The sequence below is a fragment of the Narcine bancroftii genome, chromosome 3, assembly GCF_036971445.1.
Source record: "Narcine bancroftii isolate sNarBan1 chromosome 3, sNarBan1.hap1, whole genome shotgun sequence".
Classification (NCBI taxonomy): domain Eukaryota; kingdom Metazoa; phylum Chordata; class Chondrichthyes; order Torpediniformes; family Narcinidae; genus Narcine; species Narcine bancroftii.
In genome coordinates, this window is record NC_091471.1 from 72,358,583 (window position 1) to 72,383,023 (window position 24,441).

Consider the following 24,441-nt stretch of genomic DNA (forward strand, 5'->3'; position numbering starts at 1 on the left):
TCTGTGCTGTTGCACCTCATCCCCAGGCTATAAGAGCTAAATAAGGAAACTGTCCAACATGTAACAACTATACTCCAAAACCAAGATCACGGAATCTTAGTTATCAAATTGCAACACACAATACTTACATTTGTGCAAGCTCTGAGGGCAAGCTTCAAGCCAGCATTGACTCATTTAGTGAAGCTTTGAGGCTCCACACTCAACATCAAGACCAACAAGCCTCCAACTGGTGATGCTGGTCAACACTGCCCTACAAGACTCTGGGAAAAGGGAGGTCACATAATGGGAGCAGAGGAGTGAGCAGCAAACCCAGAGAGCTCCCAGATTAAGGCAAAATAAAAATGCTGAAAATGACCAAAAACAAGATAAAAGACAGAAGACAAGGAAAGGAAGATGAAGAAAAACAAGCAAATATCAAAAGGAGCAGCTGAGGAAAAAAACAACGCTGGGGGTTAAGCCAGCCCACCTTGTGGCAGTCAAAATGGCGGAGGTGAAACGAGGCCAGCACTGGACAAGAAAGAATGGAAGAGGCCCCTTTCTCGCAATATGAAGAACAGACTGGAAAGGCAGCTGGAGGTGAGTCGAAGTCAGGGATTGGGAATGCTTCCTCCCCCACCCCCCCACCCCCAGGAATGACCACAGAGAGAGTTGGGAACCAACCAGTGAGAGGAATAGTCGGTGGAGCCGTGGTAAGAGTCGGGGACATCAGAGAGGAACCTCCAGTGCAGGAAGAGCTGGAAAGGTCTGGAGCTCCCCGTGAGCAGTGGGACTAACGGGCACTCTGCGTCAGAGAAAGAGCCCAGGAAAGACACTGGATGCGACGAATGGGCATGAGGTGGGAATGGCGGCCGAGAGGCGGGAAAGGAGTGGCCCAGAGCAGGGGAAGTGCCTGGACAGATGGGAGAGCTTGACGAGTCGGACGAGGGCAGGGAACAGCCCTACAGGGAGCCAGAGGAGCAACAGTGTAAGCTGGAGGAGCAACAGCGAAGAGGTGCAATCTACAGAGAGATGCAGGGAGAGCCAACAGAGAGAGGGGAAGGAGGAAAAATGTGAAAGACAGAAGGAGCAACCTGATAGAGAGAGAAGGGGAGACATTTTAGAAGCAGTGGAGGAGGGGGAGAGATCCCTCTGTGAAATATTAGATAAAAAATGGGACTTCTTGGTTCAAGGGCTAAATAAAATTCAGGGGATCTTAAGGAGGTTAACAAACAGGGTGGCAGATGTGGAAGATAAGGTGACAGAAAACTCTGATAAAGTCAGGGCAATGAAGACAGATGGAAACATGGACCAAGGATAGGGAGAAGATGTGGCTAAAAATTGACTCCCTGGAAAATCATAGAAGGTTTTAAGGTTCCAGGATAGGGAAATAATTCTGCGCGCAGCAGCAGTTAGCACAACAGAAAGGGGAAGCCCATTAGAGATTAATGGGCAAAAAGTAATTTTTTTACCCAGACATCAATGCAGAGCTTCTAAAAAGGAGGAAAGAGTTTAACCCATTAAGTAGGATACTCAGGCAGAAGGGATATGAATTTGCTCTTTGCCACCTAGTGACACTGAAAATAATGATTCAGGGGTTGGGGAAGCAAGGGAGGGAGAAAATTCTTTTCAGATTCTAGGAAAGTCCAAGAATAAGCTAACATATTGCAAAGGGTTGAAAAGTGATTATTAAAGGACTTAATGGAAAGAGGATGTTTAGACATAGAGCTATTGAAAAGACAAACATATGATCAATATACAAGTAATTTATGTGATAATTATCAATTTAAAAACTAATACTAAAAATAAATTTGGATAAAAAAACAAAGTGTGAAGGTCAATGATGGGAAAATTAGGTAGTTAAGGGTTGAATATTTATGTTGAAATTAAGCTATTTGTTCAATGAGTAGTTTGAAGTTTATAAGGGTTAGGTAGAAATTTAGATTATCTGGGAGGGTTCTGGGGTGGGGGGAGTGGGAGAGGAAGAGAGGATGGGTGCATCAGGGTTAAGATAGAAGGAGATGGCACCAACATCTTAGGTGCCAGAGCTGGAGAATGGGGTGGGGGGGGGGGGAAGAGAGGAGTGATTTAGGAGAAGAGGATGGATTAGTGGGAGAGGCACTAAGGGGAAAAGGGGTTAATCATTGTAAGGTGTTGTATTTATCTGTGTTGTCGTCATTGATTTTTTTTGAAGGTGTGCTGTAGACTCAATGTGCTGATTTGGAGAGTCAAGGACAAGGGATTGGATGATCACTGGACAGGGTGCGGTGGGAGCACAAATATGGGGAGGATCCCAGGACAATGATTAATACAATCAAATACCTGAGTTTTAATGTTAATGAACTAAATGGAACGGTAAAGAGGAAGAGTCTTGGCACACATCAAAAAAAGATATAGCCTTTCTCCAAGAGATACACCTTACAGAAAGAAAACAGAAGTTAAAAAGAGGATGGGAAGACCAGAAAATTTCATCCTTCTTTAATTCCAAGGCAAGGGGAGTAGCGATATGGAAGAATGTTCAAGTGAGGGTGGAAAGTGTGGTCAAGGATAAAACAAGAAGGTATGTAATGGTACACTGTAACAAAGAGTAACAAAGATCAAGGTGGCCAAAGCTACATTGCCCTTTATGAAGGAGCTGAATTTAATAGATGTGTGGAAAAAGCAGCATCCAAGGGAGAGGGATTATTCCTTCTACTTGAAGCAAAATGACTCCTATACCAGGATAGATTTATTTTTGGCATCAGCCCAAACAGAGGGAAGGATCATGGAAACAGAGTACACGGCAAGACTTGTCAGACCACTTCCCCTCAACACTTGCAATTATAATGCAAGATAAACAAAGGATGGTGAATAGATGGAACCTTAACCCATTCCTGTTGAAGAAACCAGAGTTTTATTAGAACTCAAAATAGACACGTTCTGCGAGACTAACTGTACCTATACCACAGGCAAATTCCTCATTTGGGACACTTTCAAAGCATATTTGAGAGGGAAGATAATTGAATATACTAAAATGATTAAGTGAGAATATTTGAGAGAGGTGGAATAATTGGAACAGGATATTACTGGACTAGAAAATGACTTTAAAAGAACTGGCTTGGAGGAAAAATATAGAGAATCATCAAATAAGCAGCTCAGGTATAAAACACTGCAAATCTATAGAATAGAGAAAACCATTTTAAGGTCAAGGCAAAAATATTCAGAAATAGAGGAAATGACCCATAAAATTCTCTCTTGGCAGCTGAGGGCAGAACAAGTAACTAGAACAATTAATGTGATACAAAAGGGGAATGTCAGGATTTCATACAAGCCGAAGGAAATTAATGATATTTTCCAGCAGTTTTATGAACAATTATATAGAACAGAGTCGGGGGTGGGGGAAGAAAAAAAATCAAGAAAAATAGATGATTTCCTGTCAAAATTGGAACTACCAAATTTAGGGCCACAAGAGCAAGAGGGGCTGAACACCTCCTTTACAATAAAAGATTCAGAAGCAGCATTAGATCTACTGCAAGCTGGCAAGTCTCTGGGGGAGGATGGGTTTCCCCCTTGAATATACAGTGAATTAAAGGATCTTTTGATCCTCTTCTTGATGGAGGTGGTGGATCAGGCGAGGAACCTGTACTCTTCCAGAATCTTTTTCAACAACAATCATTTACAGTGATCCAAAAAGGACAGGGGCCCACTGAATCCATATTCTTATAGACACATCTCATTACTGAATGCGTATGACAAGATTCTTGCCAAAGCCTTGCAAATAGATTGGCAAAACATTTGCCAAAATTAATAAATATTGATCAAGCAGGCTTTGTGCAGAAGTGACAGGCTGCAGATAATATAAACAGACTGCTGAGCATTACTCACTTGGCACAGTCAAGGGGCCACGCAAATGTAGCTGTGGCGCCAGATGCAGAGAAAGCATTTGACAAATTAGAGTGGGACTTTTTATTTAAAGTGCTGGACAAAATGGGGTTGGGACCAACTTTTATAAATTGGATCAGAGCATTACATCATGCACCCAAGGCTAAAGTTGAGACAATGGGGAAGTATCTTCAGACTTCCCACTATCTAGATCTAGTAGACAGGGGTGTCCATTAACTCCAGCTCTATTCATATTCGCTATTGAACTGTTGGTGGAAGCCATTCGCCAGGATCCAGACCTTGGGCTTCAGAATGGCCTAGGAAGAACACAAAATCAATCTGTTTTCTGATGATGTGCTGATATATCTGAAAGACCCTGTAAACCCATTGGCCAGGCTTCATTCCACACTGGAAGATTATGGGAAGATTTCTAGGTACAGAATTAATTGGGATAAAAATGAAATTATGATACTCACAAAGGGGGACTAAAGTGAATTTAAAAAGAAAAGTCAATTGAGATGGCCGCAAATGGGGATCAAGTACCTGGGGTCAAGGTAGACAATTTATCAAATTTGAACAATGTTAATTACTTCCCCTTGCTCAAAAAAAAATGGAGGTCTTAAACAGGTGGATGAGCTTGCCTATCACAATGATAAATGAATGTGTTGCTGAGGCTCCAATACCTCTTCCAGACTTTGCCCATAGTGTTGCCCTGGAGATTGTTTCAAAAACCTCAAACCATAGCTAAGTAGATTCCTTTGGAACAAAAAGATAGCTAGGATCTCCATGAAAAAATTAATGTGGGACTATAGCCTGGGTGAATTGAAATGACCAGATTTCAAAAAAATATTACTGGGCAGGCCAGTTGAGATGGATTGCCTTGCTCTTTGATGAAGGAGGTGCACCATCCTGGGCTCAAATTGGTCTGCACAAGCTGGGTGAGAAAATGGCAGAAGAACTTATTTATAAATGGGATGCAAATTATCAGGCTAAAACATGCTACATGTGTGGAACACAGAATAATACGATTGACAACAAGATCCCGGACACCTGGTGCCAAAGAGGAATCAAGTGTATGGAGGACTGTTATGAGCAGGGACAACTCATGCCATTTGAGCAGTTAAGAATTAAATACAATTTATCAAATAGAACACTCTTTTGCTACTTTCAGTCAAGATCTTTCTTGAGGGATAAATTGTGTCCAACCATGATCCTACCAAAGCGCAGTGACATGGAGACTGATTTGAAGAGGGAACACCAAAAAGTTTATTTTGGCAATGTATTCCCTGTTCCAGGTGGAGATGGGAGTCAGACCTAGGTGTCATGATAAGTGAATGGTGCTGGTCATGATAGCATGACCACAATAATTAACTCACAATATAGACTGGTACAGTACAACTTTCTTCAACTATATCTCACACTGCAGAAATTGAATAAAAGTAAACCAGAAATTTCAGACCAATGTTTCAGGTGCAGCATGGAGACAGGAACCTTTGCGAACTCAACCTGGTCATGCTCCAAGGTGAGGCCCTTTTGGGTAGAGCTAGGCCAAGACCGAGGGAAAAAAAATCATAGGTAAAGAGTTCCCACAGGACCCAGAATTATTCCTGCTGGGAAGTATTACAGACACAAGACTTGAAATGAAGCTATCCAAATTTCAAATCCAATTTGTATTAATCGTCCTGGCAGCAACTATGAAGTGCATAGCGATTACCTGGAAGTCAGACTCATTTGGGCATGAGCATTGGAATATGGAAATTCAGAGATGTGTTCCCTTGGAGAAAGATACTTATAACCCAAGGAAAAAAAAATGAAACAAAATCTGGCAACCCTACCTGCGCTGCATAGGTCCCCTGTGCTGTACTACCTGCCTACCCCACCCTCTTATGTCCTTTCTCCTTTTGGTTGGGGGGGGGGAGCCCATTCCAACCAGGTCAAGTTGAGATGAATACAAAACACCTGAAGGACAAACATTGAGATCCAGCAGACTCTGGTTAATGTGTTTTGCATTTTCTTTTCTCTTTTTAATTTGTTATCTGTCCTCTGCAGCATCTTGTTTCTTTTCATGCAATTCAAGTTTCTTTATGGTTAATGTGTTTTTATTTTTTTCTTGTAGTTTTTTTTGGGTGGGGGGGAGGGGGAATAGCGGGCGGGAACATCCATGCATATGAATGTCCTTCTTCCCCAGCCTGTTTCTGCTGAGTTAGCTAGGCATCTTGACCAATGCCAATTTAGGGCTGTTGGTCTGATACTGCCCCAGCTTCTACTCCCACCAGTTCGTTGTCCTGGGAGTTGCTTTAGCGATCTGTCCGTGTCTGCTGCTGCGCGACATGCCAGCCTGATGTCTGCAATTGCGGGCCGCCACAAGAAGCAAATTTCCATGGCAAAGCAGTTGATCAAGGGAAAAATCAATAAAAAAAATAAACAAAATTATTTTTAAGGAAACAAATATAGAAAATAACACTTGCATTGTATGAAGCCTTTGTTGGACTCTAGCAGTTCTCTGAGTTTTTAAGTTTAGAAATGGAAGGAGGATACCTCAAGGTGTGTTGCGTGCTAAGACACCTGCTTTTTTCCCCCCCGATATTCATGACTAAGTAGTGTTACAAGTCCAGAGGATCCCAAAACCCAGCAGCAATAGATATTTACCAAGACAAATCATTACTTAAACAAAAGTTGCTTTTAATTATCTTTAAACATGAAGACAGGATCAAATTTGAACTTATCACTATTAACTTAATTAACCAAACTTAACCCCATTCTAATTCTAAGCGCGTGTGTGTAATGTTCAGAAAAGTTCTTTCGTTCACAGTCCAATCTCTTCTCATTCCCCCAAGTTCACTGGTTGCAGGCAATTCTTATACTGTGCACAGAATTTAACATTTAAAAAGTTCACCAGGCTTGAAAGGTAAATGGTTACCATTCAGGAAGGTTCTTGTCAGTTTTCAGAGAGAGAGAGAGAGAGATTTGTTGTTCCTTTTTAATCAGCCACTTCAATGTCTTGCTGATGAAACTTGCCCCTTCAGGGTTCTCCAGATGATAATCTCTTTCTTTCAGGTCTCCACAGAGTTCCTTTCTGTTTCGCTAATTCCAAGTGAAACATTAGACAGCCATCTTGCATGAACCATAAGGGCTTTGACCAGGCCGTCTTCCAAAAGGCTTTCCACAAGCTTTCCAGCTTGTCCTGTTCCAGTCCCAGCTGCTTCTGCTTGCAATACCACATGAACCTCCTAGAACAAGTTCTCTTCTAGACAATCTGCAGCTCCAGCAAGATCTTTCATCTGTTGCCTTTTGTAAACAACAATCCATTAGTGAAGTCTCTTGAGCACTCTTCAAAGCTCTTAAGATCTATTTTAAAGTGTTTGTATGTAACCTACTCTAATAAACCTTTCCCAATTTATCTCCAAAAAACATCTATATACTCTGTAACAGTAGTCAATTTTGGCTCCAAAGTAATTGATAAATTCACTGATGACACCACAGCTTTTGATTGAATGGGAAATGATGAGTCAGAATACATAATGGAGATTGGTTGTGTGGTGGTGCCAAAATAACCACCTGGTTCTCAACATCAACAAGACCATAAATGAGAGAGAGCCCAAAGCCAGGTTTGCATAAATCTATGTCAAGGAAGTTTGTTGGCTACTATCAATGGCAGGTAAAGATTGGTCCATTATAATTTTCTCCATCAACTGTACCTTATGCCAAAGAAATGACACCAATATAAACCTGAATTATCAGATGTGTTTCAGGTGTGGTGTAGAAGTTGGTTGATTTTTAAATTTTACCTGGCTTTGCACAAAGGTGAGACCCTTCTGGTACAACCTCTGACACCCTAACCAAGATCAAAGGAGTCACCTTCCCAGTAGATCGAGAGCTTTGTCTTCTGGGGAAACTTTACTACAGTTGGTCGATAACTAACTAATTCTCAAATTAAATTGACAGAAATTGCCTTATGTGTGGCCAGGAAATACATAGCAGTAACATGGAAGTCTGACTCCTATCTACTCATGGATAGGTGGTCTTCAGAGATGAAGAGCTGCATCCCACTTGAAAAGGTCACATACAATCTCAGGAAGGGATTATAACAACATCCTAAAAATGTGGCAGCCTTATTTAGAGCATATAGGTACCTCATTGGCACTAATATAGCATTATGATCACTACCAGCTAGCTGATTTTAACACTGTCTCCATATGTTTTACTGGCATATGTATGCACTCACAAGGAGATGCTCCTTTATTGATGTTTATTTTTCTGTTCTCTTTGGTTAACACAACTTGTATAGAGGGGAGGGGGGTAGATGTTTTGTATTTGGTATGGTTGTTGATTGTTCAATATATTTAAAATGATAATTAAAATATTACAAAAAAAATCATAAATGCTTATTGTGGATTTTAGGAAGGGGAGGCCAAGGGACCATGCACCTGTCTGCATTCATGGGTCAGACATGGAGAGGGTTAGTACCTTCAAGCTCCTGAGACTTCACATATCAGAGGACCTCTCCTGGAGCTAGCACATCAAGGCAACAGTGAAGGCGTCATGTCAGTTCCTTGATTGTCCAAATGGTTTGGCATTTGAGTGTCCAGAAACAGAAGGCTGTCTAAAGCAGTATACATAACCAAGCCCATTATGTGTTCCAACCTCACATCGACTGAAAACATGCACGAGATGTTACCTCAAGGCAGCCAATTGCAAACAGACCCTCCCATCACCCTGGTCAGAACCTCTTCTTGCTACGAACCTTCAAGAATAAAGTTAAGAAGCCTGAAGTACAGCACCTTAAGGTTCAAGAATATTTCCCCTCCCCCCCTCATACCTACTGGGACCTTGAACCTCCCCTTACCACCATAACCTACTCTGGCACAACAGACCTCTTATCTGTATCTCTTTCTGTAGTGTATACTATTAGAGCTATCTTTTACAAATTGGCTGCAGCAAGAATTTTGGTGCATCTGTACATTGTATTTGTGTGTGACAAACTCAAGACAGCTTATTGTACGCAGAAAATGCACAAATGCAACAAGTCTCGCTTCCTGCAGCTTCCCAATTACATAAAACACACAAACACAAAGTTTAATTAAGACATCACAAATAAAACAATTTGAAGGAAAAATGATAAGTATTCACAATTGGTTGGCCAGGAGTGAAATAAATGTTTCTGTCAAATAACAGACAGATTTTTGGTGGTCTTTTAGTATGATTATGCTTCATTGATACAGGGAATAAGATCAAAGATCTTAGATTATGAGAACAGTTTGCATCAACTTAGTTTGTATTCCTTGGATAATGCAAAATGGGACTTGAAAGCCAAGACCTAGAAATGCCTTCCATATTTTAAAAGTGTTACCCAAGTTATTGGTATGCAGATTTCTTGTTGATCAGGGAAGGGAGACATAATCTTACAAACTGGAGTTAAGCCCATCAAGGCTGTAATTGGAACAACCTTTACCATGCAGTCAGCAGACGAAGTCTGTAACTCTTGCTCTACTTGGAGAGGCTGTTGATGGCAGAATGATTTCTGCATGGGGCCAAGCTACATATTTGCACTGTAATTTAATATTGGATAAAGGACAAAGGAAATACAGGTAAATGAGCCAAGGTACAGACTGAATGATGAAATAAATCATAAGTATGAGTCACTTCTCAATCCTCATGCACTCAAGTACTTGAGTCAAATTAGCATATCTATTGCTTAAACAAGTAGTATCATTTTCTATACAATGTAAATCCAACACAAGTCAAATAAGATTTGCACTTGTATAGTACTGTACTTTTAACAGTGCTTTACAACAAGTAACATTTCTGATGTGTAGTCAATGTTGGAGCAGAAACATGCTCACACTCCAAAATAGGAAGCATACAAATTGAGCAACAGTAAAAGTTGATTCAACCTCTTCTAAATTTGGTTTCTAAATATTCAAATTGGAAGGAGATGCCTCTTCAGTCATTCAATAAAACTGTGGCTGATCTGACTGCAATCTGAATACTGTAATCCTCCTTAGTGTGGGTAACCTTTCATTTCTCTCCCCCCGCCCCCCCACCCCCCCATCCCCGACATGGAACACTGGACTTTGAGAGCTGCAGCAATCAAGAAGGATCCACACCACCCAGGACATGCTGTGTTCTTACTGCTGCCATCTGGAAAGAGCTATAAGTGACACAAGACTCGTACCACCAGGTTCAGGAAGAATTGCTATCCCTCCACCATGAAACTCCTTAAACTCAGACTCCCTTAGGGACTCTTACTTAGCGCATTATTTATTATTGAATACTTATTTTTTGGGTTGCACCGTTTGTTTGCATTGCCTTGTTTACATTTCTCTCTTTTGTATTTGCATCTTCGAGTTTTTTTTTTGCACCACCGACAAGTAGAAATTCTGCCTGACCCACAGGAAAAAGAATTTCAGGGTTATATATGGTGTCATGCATGTACTTGGACAATAAATCTGAACTTTATGTCCTTATCAAGTATATATCTCTGCGTCAGGAACTTGGAAAGACTGCTCCCAACAACTCAAGAAAAAAAAAATGCATAATTTTAGTTCTAGATATTTCCTCAAGAGGAAAATACCTCCATATTCACTACAATTCATCAGAATCTTGTATTTCAATCACACTTTCTCTTCACTCTTCCAAATGCTTGCTGATACAAGACCATTCCAAATGCCAGTACAGTAAACCTTCTCTGAACTGCTTCTAATGCTTTAATATTTTTCCTGAATTATTTTTGCATTTGGCCTCCATGACTATAATAGTTACTTTTCCCAACAAGCTAAGTAGCCTTTGCGAATTGTTTCATGCATTGCCATTAAACCGTCTCTATTAAAGCACGTACGTATATTCAGCAGGATTATCCTTTCTTTCTAATTGCAGCTTCTACAATTGCTCAGGACATTACAGGCAAAACCCTCCCCACCACTGAGTACATCGACAGGGTACGCTGGCATCGGAGGCTAGCAGCAATCATCAAAGACCCACACTACCAAGCACACTACGTCCTCGCTGCTACCATCAGGAAAGAGGTCTAGGTGCCACAAGACTCGCACCACCAGGTTCAGGAACAGCTGCTACCCCTCCACCATCAGACTCCTCAATGACAAAGTCAATCAGAGACTCATTTAAGGACTCTTACCTGTGCATTTTATTGATTTTCTTTGTTCTCTCTGTATTGCAGTTTGTTTACATTCATTATTTGTATACAGTTTTTATTTGTTTACACTGTGTACAGTTATTTTTTGCTCTACCAATTAGGGGTAATTCTGCCGTAGGAAAAAATCTCATGGTTGTATGTGATGTCATGAATGTACTGACAATAAATCTGATGAAGGTAACAATTCATTTGAATTTCTTAAGCATTCATATTACATTACCATTCATTAAGGAGCCTTTGGTGCAGCAACCAGTGGATTACTGAACTGCCAAGGAGGCAGTGTTCAGGAAATAAAGCAAAATTATTTCTTGCCCTAAAAGAACATAATCAACCATTGCAATAGGAACTCCGACTGTTGATTTTTATTTTGTAGCACAGAATGCAGGCAAATCTGGCAATGGGACTTCTAGTGTCCACCCTGGTTGTAATCAAAAATAAGACATCATCCCAAATTAAGTCACATGCAAGCCAGAGAAGTCTAGAAAGCGGGGTTGTCTTTCTACCCCAAGTGTGATTTTATAAGCCAGATTTTAGTTGGTTCAAATTTACTCCTTCATCCTTGAAGATAGGTACACAGCATAGTTCTTTAATTTATTGCTGGCAAGATCCCCTAATTCAGTTCTGCATTCAAACTTGCAAAAACACAATGCTGGAGGAACTCTGGAGGTCTCACAGGGTCAATAGGAAGTCGAGATATACAACCAACATTTTGGGCCTGAGCCCTTCTTCATCACCTTGAGAAGGGCTCAGGCTCAAAATATTGGTTACTCATCTTCACCTCCTATGGATGCTGCGAGACCTGTCGAATTCCTCCAGTAATTTTTGTTTTAATGACAATCACAGCATCTGCAGACTTTAATGTTTCACAACATTCAAGCTTGGGACATTTTTGATCTGAATAATTCAGCACCAGAATGTTAACAATTGATTCAAAATTAATACAATTTGAGTTTTGTGTGCCCGATGGAGATGTGGGGGGGCTGGTAATCATGGTGGGGAGCTGGCTGATGGAGGACCTCAGTTTTCTTCAGGCTGACTTCCAGGCCAAACATTTTGGCAGTTTCTGCAAAGCAGGACGTCAAGCGCTGAAGAGCTGGCTCTGAATGGGCAACTAAAGCGGCATCGTCTCTCGGCTGCACCATTTCATCAGATGCAAGGATCGACAATGAGATAGACAACAGACTCGCCAAGGCAAATAGCGCCTTTGGAAGACTACACAAAAGAGTCTGGAAAAACAACCAACTGAAAAACCTCACAAAGATAAGCGTATACAGAGCCGTTGTCATACCCACACTCCTGTTCGGCTCCGAATCATGGGTCCTCTACCGGCACCACCTACGGCTCCTAGAACGCTTCCACCAGCGTTGTCTCCGCTCCATCCTCAACATCCATTGGAGCGCTTACATCCCTAACGTCGAAGTACTCGAGATGGCAGAGGTCGACAGCATCGAGTCCACGCTGCTGAAGATCCAGCTGCGCTGGATGGGTCACGTCTCCAGAATGGAGGACCATCGCCTTCCCAAGATCGTGTTATATGGCGAGCTCTCCACTGGCCACCGTGACAGAGGTGCACCAAAGAAAAGGTACAAGGACTGCCTAAAGAAATCTCTTGGTGCCTGCCACACTGACCACCGCCAGTGGGCTGATATCGCCTCAAACCGTGCATCTTGGCGCCTCACAGTTTGGCGGGAAGCAACCTCCTTTGAAGAAGACCGCAGAGCCTACCTCACTGACAAAAGGCAAAGGAGGAAAAACCCAACACCCAACCCCAACCCACCAATTTTCCCCTGCAACCGCTGCAATCGTGTCTGCCTGTCCCGCATCGGACTTGTCAGCCACAAACGAGCCTGCAGCTGACGTGGACTTTTTACCCCCTCCATAAATCTTCGTCCGCGAAGCCAAGCCAAAGAAATACAATTTAGACGTGCAGTTTCATTCAGGTTTTGCGATAGTTAAATAGATTGCAACACAATATTTAAAAAATTTGAATGAATTTTTTTTGACATAAATTCAAAGTTACTTTTCTGGAAATAAAAGTCTATCTTTTACCTTTTCAAAGTACACTTGCTCCTGTATTGCCGGACTTGGTGTTGTTTTCCATTATTGCTCTCATAAGAATTTCTGAGTATGTCATGTCCCAAGGACAGACAGCATTTTATAATATTTATTATCCTTGGATAAGGATCATAATGAATGTGAATTTGATAGAAATATTCTTTTTAACAGGTACACACCTCAAAAGGTACAAAGCACACTGCAATGAGCCCATGTAGCTTGACTGAAGGACAAAAATATTGCCTGCTCATCCATTATTTGCTAATGCAGCAAGTCCCTCAGCAGGTTGTAGTCACTGTGACATCAGAAGTCAGAAATGGCCACTCAGTGGACTCCTATCATTTGAATGAAACTGGTGTTTTTCAAATGACTGCAGGCAACATTGAAACCTGTTTTTGTCATATGGAATATTTTTATCAATAATATTTCTAATTAATAGAACCATTACTCAGTCCAAATTAACTGCAGAAGTATTGATAATGTTGAAACTGAAAAATAAATTTACAAATTAAATTAATTGCTCGTTTATTTATTAGTCAGATACTTGTCATGTGTTAATGAAGGCAATTGCAAGCTTAACAATTGCCTGCCAAATCAGTTGGAACATCACATTCTATATCATCTTAACTGCAATACTCTATCAAAACTTGCAAAAATAGCGCAAATTCAAATTAAAAGCAACCTTTAAAAATGGGCAGCATTATATCAAATTGGACAAAATGTTAATAAGTTTGACAATCCTTTTTAAATGTACCTTAAAAATTAAAATGTTGTTTTCTCCAGGTTCTACTCGGAACAGTATTGATGCAATTTTTGAGAAATTCAAACTTCCGTTAAGGCAGTGAAAAAAATGTTGACATCAGAATAGGCAAAATGCTCAAATTTCTTCATGAAAATTTAAGATGAGGCAATGATCATCAAAATTTTTTGGCCTGATCTTGGGGGGAAAATGTGCACTTGCACAAAAGATATTTCACACAGAATACATATGCTCTTAAAATAAAATTGAAGACAACCAACTGATTCATTGAAGCTATGGAAGAACCTTGAAAGAAAATCATAGGAAAAAATAATTCCAGCAAAATAAAGAAGTAGTAGTTATCATTTGGAAAAACCATGATGGGGCAAGCTTCTTTGGTAAGACACTGAAGTGACTGATTGGAGGAAATCAGTTTATGTGTCCAACGAGCAATGAATTTCTCTGAAACCAATAAGAACCTTCCCAAGTGGTAACCATTTAGCTTCCAGCACCAGAGCCTGGCGAGCTTTACAAATGTTAAATTCTATGCACAGTACAAGAATTGCCTGATACTGGTGAACTTGGAGAAGTGAGACTGGACTGTGAATCAAATATCTTTCCTGAACATTTACACATTATATACGTGTGCATTTAGAATTAGAAGGGGGTTAAGTTAGGTTAAGCCAATAGCGATAAGTTAAAGTTTGATCCTGTTTTTATGTTGAAAGAAAATTAAAATCAACTTTTAAGTAACTATTGTCTTGATGAATTTCTATTGCTGCTGTGTTGTGGAGTCCTCTGGGCTCAACAATTGCAATTAGCAATGAAATGGGACCCATTTGGCAGGCCAGGCTGCACAAATAGAAAAAGAGGAACAAATGAGCCAACATTACAGATTGACAATTTAAGAGCAGAAATTACAAAATTTGATTCTGGTCAGAGAAAGCAATTTACCAGAAGGTGAACAATTCCTTATATTATACAGAAGGCTGTAACATACCCAAATAGAAGACAAGGTTCTGTTCCTCAAATTCATGTTGGGTATCATTATAAAAATTATAGTTCCAACAAGTGACTTATTTTGAAGGCAGTAAGATGCTTGATGGTCTCTTTCTTAAACAGAACACAGTGCTCTATAAAGTGATCACCTAATCTGATTTTTGTTTTTTTTCCAGTGCACAGGCAATCACATTATGAACACCAAATACAGAGTAATGAATTAGAAGTGCAAGTAAATTGCTATTTTTACAAGAAATATTATTTAGGTCTCTGTGGGTTGAGAAAGGAAGAAATTAAAGGACTGGTAGAGGAAATGCAATACCTATCCATCCTCCCTTCACTTTTTCTGCAACTTAAAATCAATTTGATTTTCATCTCTTCTCCAGTTCTAATGAAGCATGTTTAATCTGAAGTGTTAACTTTAAATAAATGCTGCCTAATTTACTGAGTTTTTCATGTCTTTTATATAATGATGTACAATTTGAAATATCCCAATATTGAAAAAAGTTGCAGAATGCTAGGCTAATACATATTCCTTCATTCAAGTCATTTGAAATTTCTCATTGTGAAGAAACTATTCAACCTTGATTCAGCACATTTTGTAAATAGATTTTAAAACCATTGGAAAATTGAATGGATGAGGAGGAAAAGTCTTTTTACCCAAAAGATGCAATGGTTCTGGAAACTAATTTCCTGAAAAAAAAAATTACTGGAAGCAGAAACCATCAAACATTTAATATTTGGAAGTGTACTTGGAAAAACAGGTACCCACATGGCTCATCCCTGGTGCTGGGAGTGGAATGAAGTTGTAGAGTTATTTTTTGACCAATAACGACAATGGTTTTAACGTCTTAAACTTTTTAGCTGATCGACAAGGTTGTCTTACATACAAAAACAGAAGAAGAATATTTACCCTAAAGTGGGCACAATTCAGCATGCTAAAGAAGTACATATTCAGCACTTTTCTGTGATGGAAAATTAAATTGTCAGAGAGTAGAAACAAAATAAAATTGTTAATTTTCACAAGAAAAATAATTATAGCACTAGCTGCAACACAGGTGCAAATCCAGAGCTGTCCGTAAGGAGTTTGTACATTCTCCCTGTGTGGGTTTTCTCCAGTTTCTGCTCACCTCCAAAATGTATGGGGCTGTAGGCTAATTGCGGCAAGGATCTCAATGGGCAGACTCACCTTCTACTGCATTGTAAATAAAATCTGAAACTCAAAATTTAAATTGGACATAAACTATCTACAATTTACAATGAGATTTCACTTAATTTTCCCTTTTAATTTTTACAGTCATTGATTCTAGATCCCCATTTTGCCACCTCCAGAGCTTTATGGGATCAGTAGCAAATATTGCAGAGAGGGAATTAGATTCACAAATGTTCCTTAAAACTAAAAAAGTTGCATTAGAAAATAACAAATGATGGGCTTTATTATTATACCTCACACTGCAGCATTTTTTTTTAGATAAACACACACACACGTACCAAATTTGCCCACAATCTCCTCGTCAGGCTATTGGTTAAAAGCATTCCTCAGTATTTTTTGAGCAAAAAAACATTTTGAATTCCTGTACAATCATAATTAACCATACACAATTCAGTTTACTAGAAAAGATTAATGAAGTATTTATTATTGTGTCAAGTGGTCAACATGAACCTTATGTGAAGTAAATTCAAGCTGTCAAACTATTTCTTTTTGCTCTTCTCCCTTTCAAGAACTAAGCCAGAATGTAGAAAAATAAGTGCAGACTAGGGCTTTTTTCTCTGGAGCGTAGAAGATTGAGGGGGGATTTGATAGAGGTGTTTAAGATTTTAAAAGGGACAGACAGAGTAAATGTGGATAGGCTTTTTCAATTAAGAGTGGGGGAGATTCAAACTAGAGGGCATGGTTTAAGATTGAAGGGGGAAAATTATAAGGGGAACATGAGGGGAAATTTCTTTACGCAGAGGGTGGTAGGGATGTGGAATGAGCTTCCGGCAGATGTGGTTGAGGGGGGAATCATTGGTTACATTTAAGGATAGACTGGATAGTTACATGGAGAGGAGAGGACTGGAGGGGTATGGACCGGGTGCTGGTCAGTGGGACCAGGAGGGTGGGGATTTGTTACGGCATGGACTAGTAGGGCCAAACTGGCCTGTTCTGTGCTGTGAGTGGTTATATGGTTATTAGCATCAATCACAGCCCCTTGTCTTCAACCATTGGCAGCACCTTGATACAACTGAAAGGTTATTCTAGGCCACTTTTGAGAACAGTCAAGAATTCATCACTGCAGACCAAAATTGTAATTATGTTTCCTTCTCAAAAAGCCATTCATGGATGGCTTTTTCTCTTGACACCTGAATATTACATTTGTTTTTTAAAATTATTTTTTTGATTATCAGGCAGACATGGGTGGCTTTAGTCTCACATTCTGTGCATTTTTAGAACAAGTTTCTTGATTACCAGGATTGCAATTTTACCACAGTACCACCACACCTATTTGGCAAAGATCCTAATTCTTGAATTCCAAAAATTTGATTTTCAGTTGTGAAATGGGAACAGCAAAGAAGAAGAATTCAGCAAGGCTAATTTCCCCACATATCCTTGTTGCTCTCCAATTTTATTTTCTGATGAGAGTCCAGTTTCCCCTTTGAAAGTCACAAATAAATCTGTCACTCAATACAGTCAGACATTAACTACACTTTAGAAAAAAGGTTTCCTTGCAGCTCTCATTTCCTACTGACACAGAACAGAGCTCATAACAGCACAGGCCCTTCAGCCCACAATGTGCTAATCTGTTCAAAGCTACTCCACAACAATCTAAACTTTCCCTACCTCAGACCCATGACCCTTTATTTTCTTTATATCCACGTGCCTGTCTAAGAGTCTTTAATGTCCATATTGTACCAGCACCCACCCACCTATGCCCTTGAATCCTTAAACCTCTGAAGTAGTTTCTCAACCTTCTTTGCTCCAAAAGAGAAAAATCCAGCTGTCAACCTTGCTTCATATTACGTTTTCCAATCCAAGCAACATCTGGGTAAATTGCCTCAACATCCTTCCTGTAATGAGGTGATCATAACTGATCACCTGAACATTACCTCATGGATCTTGAATTTCATTCCCTCCCACTAATGAAGGCCAAAGACCATATGCCTGTTTAACCACCCTATCAACTTGCATAGCATTCTTAAGCAATTTGTGGACCTAGACCCAAAGATTCTTCTGTTCCTCCGCATAATTAAGAAGCCTGCCATTAACCACATACTCCACCTACAAGTTTGACCTTCCAAAGCGTATCACTCCATCCTTCATTGGATTGAACTTCATCTGCCACTTCTATGCTCAACTCTGGGCCCATTTACAGCCTGTTGTCAGCTACAACAAACTTCACAATTTACAACACCTCCAACCTTTTTTAAAATCACTTGCAGATTTAATGACTCACCCCCTCCACTTCTTCATTCAAATCGTTCTTAAAAAAATCCACCAAGAGCAGGGGCCCCAGAATAGATCCTTGCGGAACGCCACATGTCACTGACTTCCAGGGGGAACACGTTCCACTTATTACCTTTAGCTTTCTGCAGGCAAGCTTTTACCATATTTAATCTGCCTTAAATAAATTGGTATAGTTTCTCTAGCCGCTTTCAGGTGGTCAGAATACCCGAATGTAAAGCTGCCTAAAATACCCAAATGTGGCTGTCGGGAGGTCACCTGAAAGTGGAGAACCTGGCCCCGAGGAGCACTTACCTAACCCTCCTCGTGGAGGTATATTCTCTGCTTCGGAGTGCTCCCCCTGGCACCAGTGCCAGATGGCTGCCCCTGCCTCGACTCAGGCTCCACAGCACTGCTCCCCACTGTGGGTCGTTTCAGGTGGCAGAACACCGCCTTCAGCGCTGCCACCTGAACATCCCTTTACAGACACCCACAGCCACTCCAGAGTCTCATTCTCTTGGCAGCTCCACCTGTAAGTGGCTTCTAATTGACCCCTCTATACCTCTCATTATTTTGAACTTCAACACATCTTCACTCTGCTCCAAGACCAACACATTTCTGCAGCCTTCCCTACAATACAATTCCTTTATCCCACGCAGCATTCATACACCAGGATAATCAGTATCTTCAAGGCCTTATCATAGCACCTAAATCTTACATTTCAGCTTCTTTATAAACTCCTTTCAGTAACTGTCAATTAAAGATCAAGAGTATTCATTTATGTTTATTATCCAAAACAAAATATTTTAATCTAGCAGCTCATGCAAAGAACTCAAAAAATTTTGTAAGTTCTTTGTATTAGCATTTCACCGAGGAGAAAAGGGGAAAGTAAAAATAAATCTGGAACAGGAGAATAAGAACAGTAAGAAAAACATTTGAAAGAAAATCATGTCCAAGATTACAAAATTATATTGAGAATAAACCTTGGTTCAAAACTGAAAGTTATCAAATGAATAGCATGTTACAAAAAAAACTAGAAGTATTTCATTCAAAGATATCACTTTAAAATGTTTGCAGAAATAATTGGAACTAACCTGGCATTAGAAAACCATATCACTATTATTAGATCATCATTTTCACATTGGCATTATGTTGGATGACTTCCAGTAATCTGTCCAACCTTCAAGCTTGTTCATCAGTTCCCCAAATCAGAGATTTTCAAAGAAAATGGTCTTCACTGTGTCACCACCAGAACCTGTTGACAAGGGAAGCCATTTTTCGTTAAAAATGGTTGTTGCCCATCTTAGATCATGAAAATGTTATGGATATTAAAGATTTATTTTTGGAAATTGTATCCAGCCTTTCTAGTATCCAAACACAATTCAGCACTAATCATGCTTATTGATATTACAATCTAGACACATAACTAGAAAGAGGAAGTAGAGCAGCAACAGTGGAATTTTGAAATCACTATCTGCTCTTCTCAGTATTGCTCAAGAAATTTATTCAGGGTATAACCATTGCTACTGACATTGGATTTTAAACACAATAGCGCAAAAAGGAACAAGTTTTGCTCTGTGGCCAAATGCATGTTATGAGATTAGCTCATAATGTCCTTGAATGAGAAAGCTATGGATTTAAGTTATACCCCAGGATACAAGCAATTCATTTGAACAGTCACTTCAATGTAGAATTAAATGTTCTTCCTCCAGATGAACAATACTACTCTTGCACCATTCAGTAAAGTGTAACAAGATCTTTTCAGGGAAGGTAACAAAACTTGGTCTGTATTTGCATATGTGTTAAAAAGCAATGAACTCGGGCACAAATAGACATAATATTCTGGCCATTACTAAAATATACCTTGAAAACAGGGAGGAGCTTAATAGTACCACATATTTTCAAAAAAGAATGGCAAGAGTACAAAGATATTTTAGCAATACCAATTAAGGAAATGTATTGAAAAGAACATTCTGAAATCAGTGTGCAGCAAGGTCCCCCAGAGAGGGAAGTGCAGAACTTGGTTAAAGGGAACAACCCCGGGTTGGTGGATCGAGCAATACCTTCAGCATAGTTCAAATCGATTTAGAAAATGAATTAAAAAGAAAAGAAAATGAGAGAAGCTGGAATTCAGCAATTTTTAAAAAATTGTGAGAAATACTCAGCAGATCAAGCAGTATCTGAAAAACAAAAGTCCATATTCAGACCCTACATTGGAACTTAATTTAGCAGATCTAAAAATATAAAATTTAGCATAGTTATGAAATATATTTTACTCTGGTATGAAGTAGACGGAAAAAAACTATTTCAAGGGAAATTGGTACCAAAATATTGCAGACATTTGAGCAAATAGTTAATCCACAAGAGAACTCACAAATCTAGGTATCTTTTGATATCAAGGAAGAATTGATGATACGAAATGGTAAACAAGAGGAAGGTGATGACAAAAGTCAAGAAGAAAACAAAAAAATAATGCTTTCAGGAAACTGTTGCACAACCAGGGATGAAAATAAAAGAGAAAGAAACAAAGGAAATAGCAGGAAATAATAAAAGGAAATTGAAGAATACACAAAGGAAAAATCAATACAGTGTCTTGTGTTTGGGGTACCAATCAAAACTGTCGTCTTATACAATAAGATTACAAGAGTGACATTTAAGGAAGGAAATATGTACTGTACATGCTGCAGTGAACTGAAATTCACTGTCTATGTATTGTTCAGATGGCTGGCTCCACCCTCACTTATCCCAATATAAACCCTGGTTTTCCCACCTTACCTCAGATTCACCTGAAGACTACTGTGCCTACTGGCCATTGATTGTAAGCTATTAAAAGAGTGATTGTACTCCTCACTTGTCTCAGTGCATTGAGTTGCATAACGATTTTAATAGCTTCACTTTGAAACAGGATGAAAGCCCTGCTTAAGTCAGGCCTGCTCCAGATCGACCCCATCTCCTGAGGAATTCACCTACTGGCTGGATTGCTTCCAGTCCTACCTGACGGCCACACGACGTCTTCAACTTGGATAGTCTACGGAGATCAGCACTTCTCTCTCTCTCTCGAGTCGGCCCCAAAGGGTACACTGTCAGAGACTGTACCACCTACGAGTCAGCCTTAGAAGGCTTGAAGGCTCGCTACGAGGCCCCAGAATGATGTTCTGGTGAGACACTGACTCTCTCAATGTCAGCAGTGTCTGGGTGAGTCACTGGATGATAATGTTCTTGAACTGTGAGCCCTGACCAGAAAATGCCACAACAAAGCGGCCATGGCCCAGGTGAGAGAGGAGAAACAAATCCAGGCCACCCTTGTGTCAGGAGTGGGGTCAAGGGACATGAGGCAACGACTGCTAGAGTTGGTGAAGACAGACTTGGCCAGTACCCTGGAGCTAGAAAAAGCACTTGAGCAGGCCCAACTGGGAGCTGATGACCTCACGGGTGAAAGCGGTACCATTTCAGAGGACCAAGTCATTGGAGCGCCCATGACCCCTGAAGCCACACGCAACTGGGGATGCTACTTCTGTGGACTGGCACAGCACCACCACGCCTAATGCACCACGAGAGACTCCGTGTGCACAGGATGCAGTAAGCGAGGGCAACTGCATGCACAACCCTCGAATCATCACTCAACCATGCCAGAGTCCCAAAGGACCGGCCTCCGCTTCTCCATGCTGTTTGCTGCTGGCAGTGAAGCATTGTGGGAAGCCACAGCACTCATCTTGCCACGCTTCAAGGTCAGCACCACCTAGTCAGTCTTCGGGTCAAAATGGGTGGCCATTGTGGTCGACGCCATTTTGTCTGCCCACAGGCCAAGACAGAGTTGACACCTGTGTGGGGAGCATCAGGGTTTCTGGAGCACTGGCATCAATCGTCCTGGATCGGGCAATACCTCACTAATTGAATAACTTGACGATGGAGATGAGAGTAAATGGACATTTGACTGATTGCCTAGTAGACACTGGCTCCACTGAGAGCTTTATAAACACTGTGGTGTACCTGATGGACTATTGCATTTTTGTAGCTTCGCACTCTGTATAGTATATCTAACTGTAAAGGGGGGAAATTTTATAAGTTCTGACAATGTATTGAAGGATTTGTGTCCTCCAGTGATGCTGGGCTTGAACTTCCTGTGTCACCTTAAAATCGTGACCATGCAGTACTCTGCCCACTTCCTCCAATCACAGTGTGGAAAGGAAGGTCCCAAAAGCCAGAAACCATATGCAGTCTCTCCACCCCAAATATAAATCTCCCCTCCCAGTTTCCGAACCTGACTCCTGATTGCAAACCAATAGCTACAAAGAGCAGGCGATACAGTGTGGGGGAAAAATGGGAATTTATTAGAGCCGAGGCACAGCGGCTGTTCAAAGAAAACATCATTGAACCCAGCAAAAGCCAATGGAGAGCCCAGGTGGTAGTCGGGAAAGGGGAAGTCCAGGCTACAGCCAAACAATTAATCATTTCACACTCCTAGACACATACATCCTCCCTCGAATTTCAGACATGGTAAACAAAATTGTGCGTTATTTGGTCTATTCAACCTAAAATTCGACCATCAGTTACTGATCCATTCAGAGGACCACCCCTACACAGCACTTGAGGCAGATGGACAGCTCTATCAGTTCCAGAGGGTCCCTTTTGGTATTACTAATGGGATCTCAGTCTTCCAGAGACAGATGGACATAATGGTCGATGAGTACGGATTGAAGGCCACCTTCCTTTATCTTGACAACATCACCATTTGTGGACCCTCTCTGGAAAACCATGACACCAACCTCCAGAGGTTTCTCCACACGGCCAAGGCACATACAACTCCAGTAAGTGTGTGTTCCGGATGAAACGTCTGGCGATCCTGGGCCCGAGTGAATGTGTCCCCTATTAGACATCCTGATCCAGAGGACCATGAAAGCCTTAAAGTGGTGCCTAGGCTTCTTCTCCTACGATACCCAAGCGGGCCCTTCACTATGTGGATAAAGTCCACCTCCTCTTAAAGTCCATCTCTTTCCCATTGTCGGCCAAAGCCCAGGCAGCCTTTGACTACATTCAGAGCTACATCACAAAGGCCACCATGCATACGGTGGTCAAGAACGCACCCTTCCAGGTGGAAAGTGATGCCTCTGATGTAGCTCTGGCCTCTATCCTTAACCAGGCAGGCAGGCTGGTTGCCTTTTTCTCCCACACTCTTCATTGCCACAAACTTCAAAATCCATCTGTGGAGAAAGAGGTCCAAGCCATTGTAAAGGCCATCAGACACTGGAGATCTGGCCGGCAGAAATCGCTGCTCAGTGAGCAGCGATTGGTGACAATGTTTTATAATGCAAAAAGGGGCAAAACAAAGAATGAGAAGATCGCTAGGTGGACGATCGAACTCTCCATCTACAATTACGACATAGCATACAGGCCAGGTACATTCAATGAACCTCCAGATGCCCTGTCAAGAGGAAGCTGTGGCTCTGCACACACCTGGCAGATAGAGTCACTGCACGCTGAGCTTTGCCACCCAGGCCTCACTTGTAGGGCTCATTTCGTCAAGGCACGCAACCTGCCCTACTCCATTGAGGACATCAAGGAAATGACCAGGTGCTGCCAGATCTGAGCGGAGTGCAAGCCGCATTTCTACCTCCCTGACAAAGCACACCTGAAAAAGGCAACCTGCTTATTTGAACGACTGTCATTGGGAAAAACTATTTTTCCTCATCTCTGTCCTAAATCTACTCCCCCGAATCTTGAGACTGTGTCCTCTTGTTTTAGTTTCCCCGGCCAGCTCAAAAAACCTTCCTACATCTATCCTATCCATACCCTTCATAATCCTATATGTTTCTATAAGATCTCCTCTCATTCTTCTGAACTCGAGTGAATACAATCCTAGACGATTTAATCTTTCATCATAATTCATCCCCTTCATCCAAGGGATCAACCTAGTAAACCTCCTCTGGACTGTCTCCAAAGCCAGTATATCCTTCCTCAAATATGGAGACCAGAACTGGACACAGTACTCCAGGTGCGGTCTCACCAGTACCTTATACAGTTGCAACATTACCTCCCTACTCCTGAATTCAATTCCTCTAGCGATGAAGGCCAACATTCCATTTGGCTTCTTAATAACCTGTTGCACCTGCACCCTAACTTTTTGCGATTCATGCACAAAGCACTCCCAAGTCCCTCTGCACAACAGCATGCTGTAGTTTTTCACCCTTTAAATAATATAACCATATAACCACTTACAGCACAGAACAGGCCAGTTCG

The 24,441-nt window shown here is 40.9% G+C and overlaps 1 protein-coding gene across 11 annotated transcripts in view; it reads right to left on the reverse strand.

The window, feature by feature from the left end:
* Positions 1-24,441, reverse strand: part of atosb (atos homolog b) — a 158,633-nt gene that overhangs the window by 69,419 nt on the left and 64,773 nt on the right. For 5 of the 11 annotated variants that reach the window (XM_069924281.1, XM_069924275.1, XM_069924278.1 and 2 more), the window contains exon 2: positions 19,299-19,459. The exons of 1 other annotated variant lie outside the window; for it this stretch is intronic. In XM_069924281.1, the coding sequence (XP_069780382.1) occupies positions 19,299-19,305 (7 nt within the window). In that variant the 5' untranslated portion in view covers positions 19,306-19,459. Of the gene's footprint in view, positions 1-13,039; positions 13,279-19,298; positions 19,460-24,441 lie in introns of those variants that run through there. 5 more of the 11 variants (XM_069924282.1, XM_069924284.1, XM_069924274.1 and 2 more) reach the window with 2 other exon arrangements.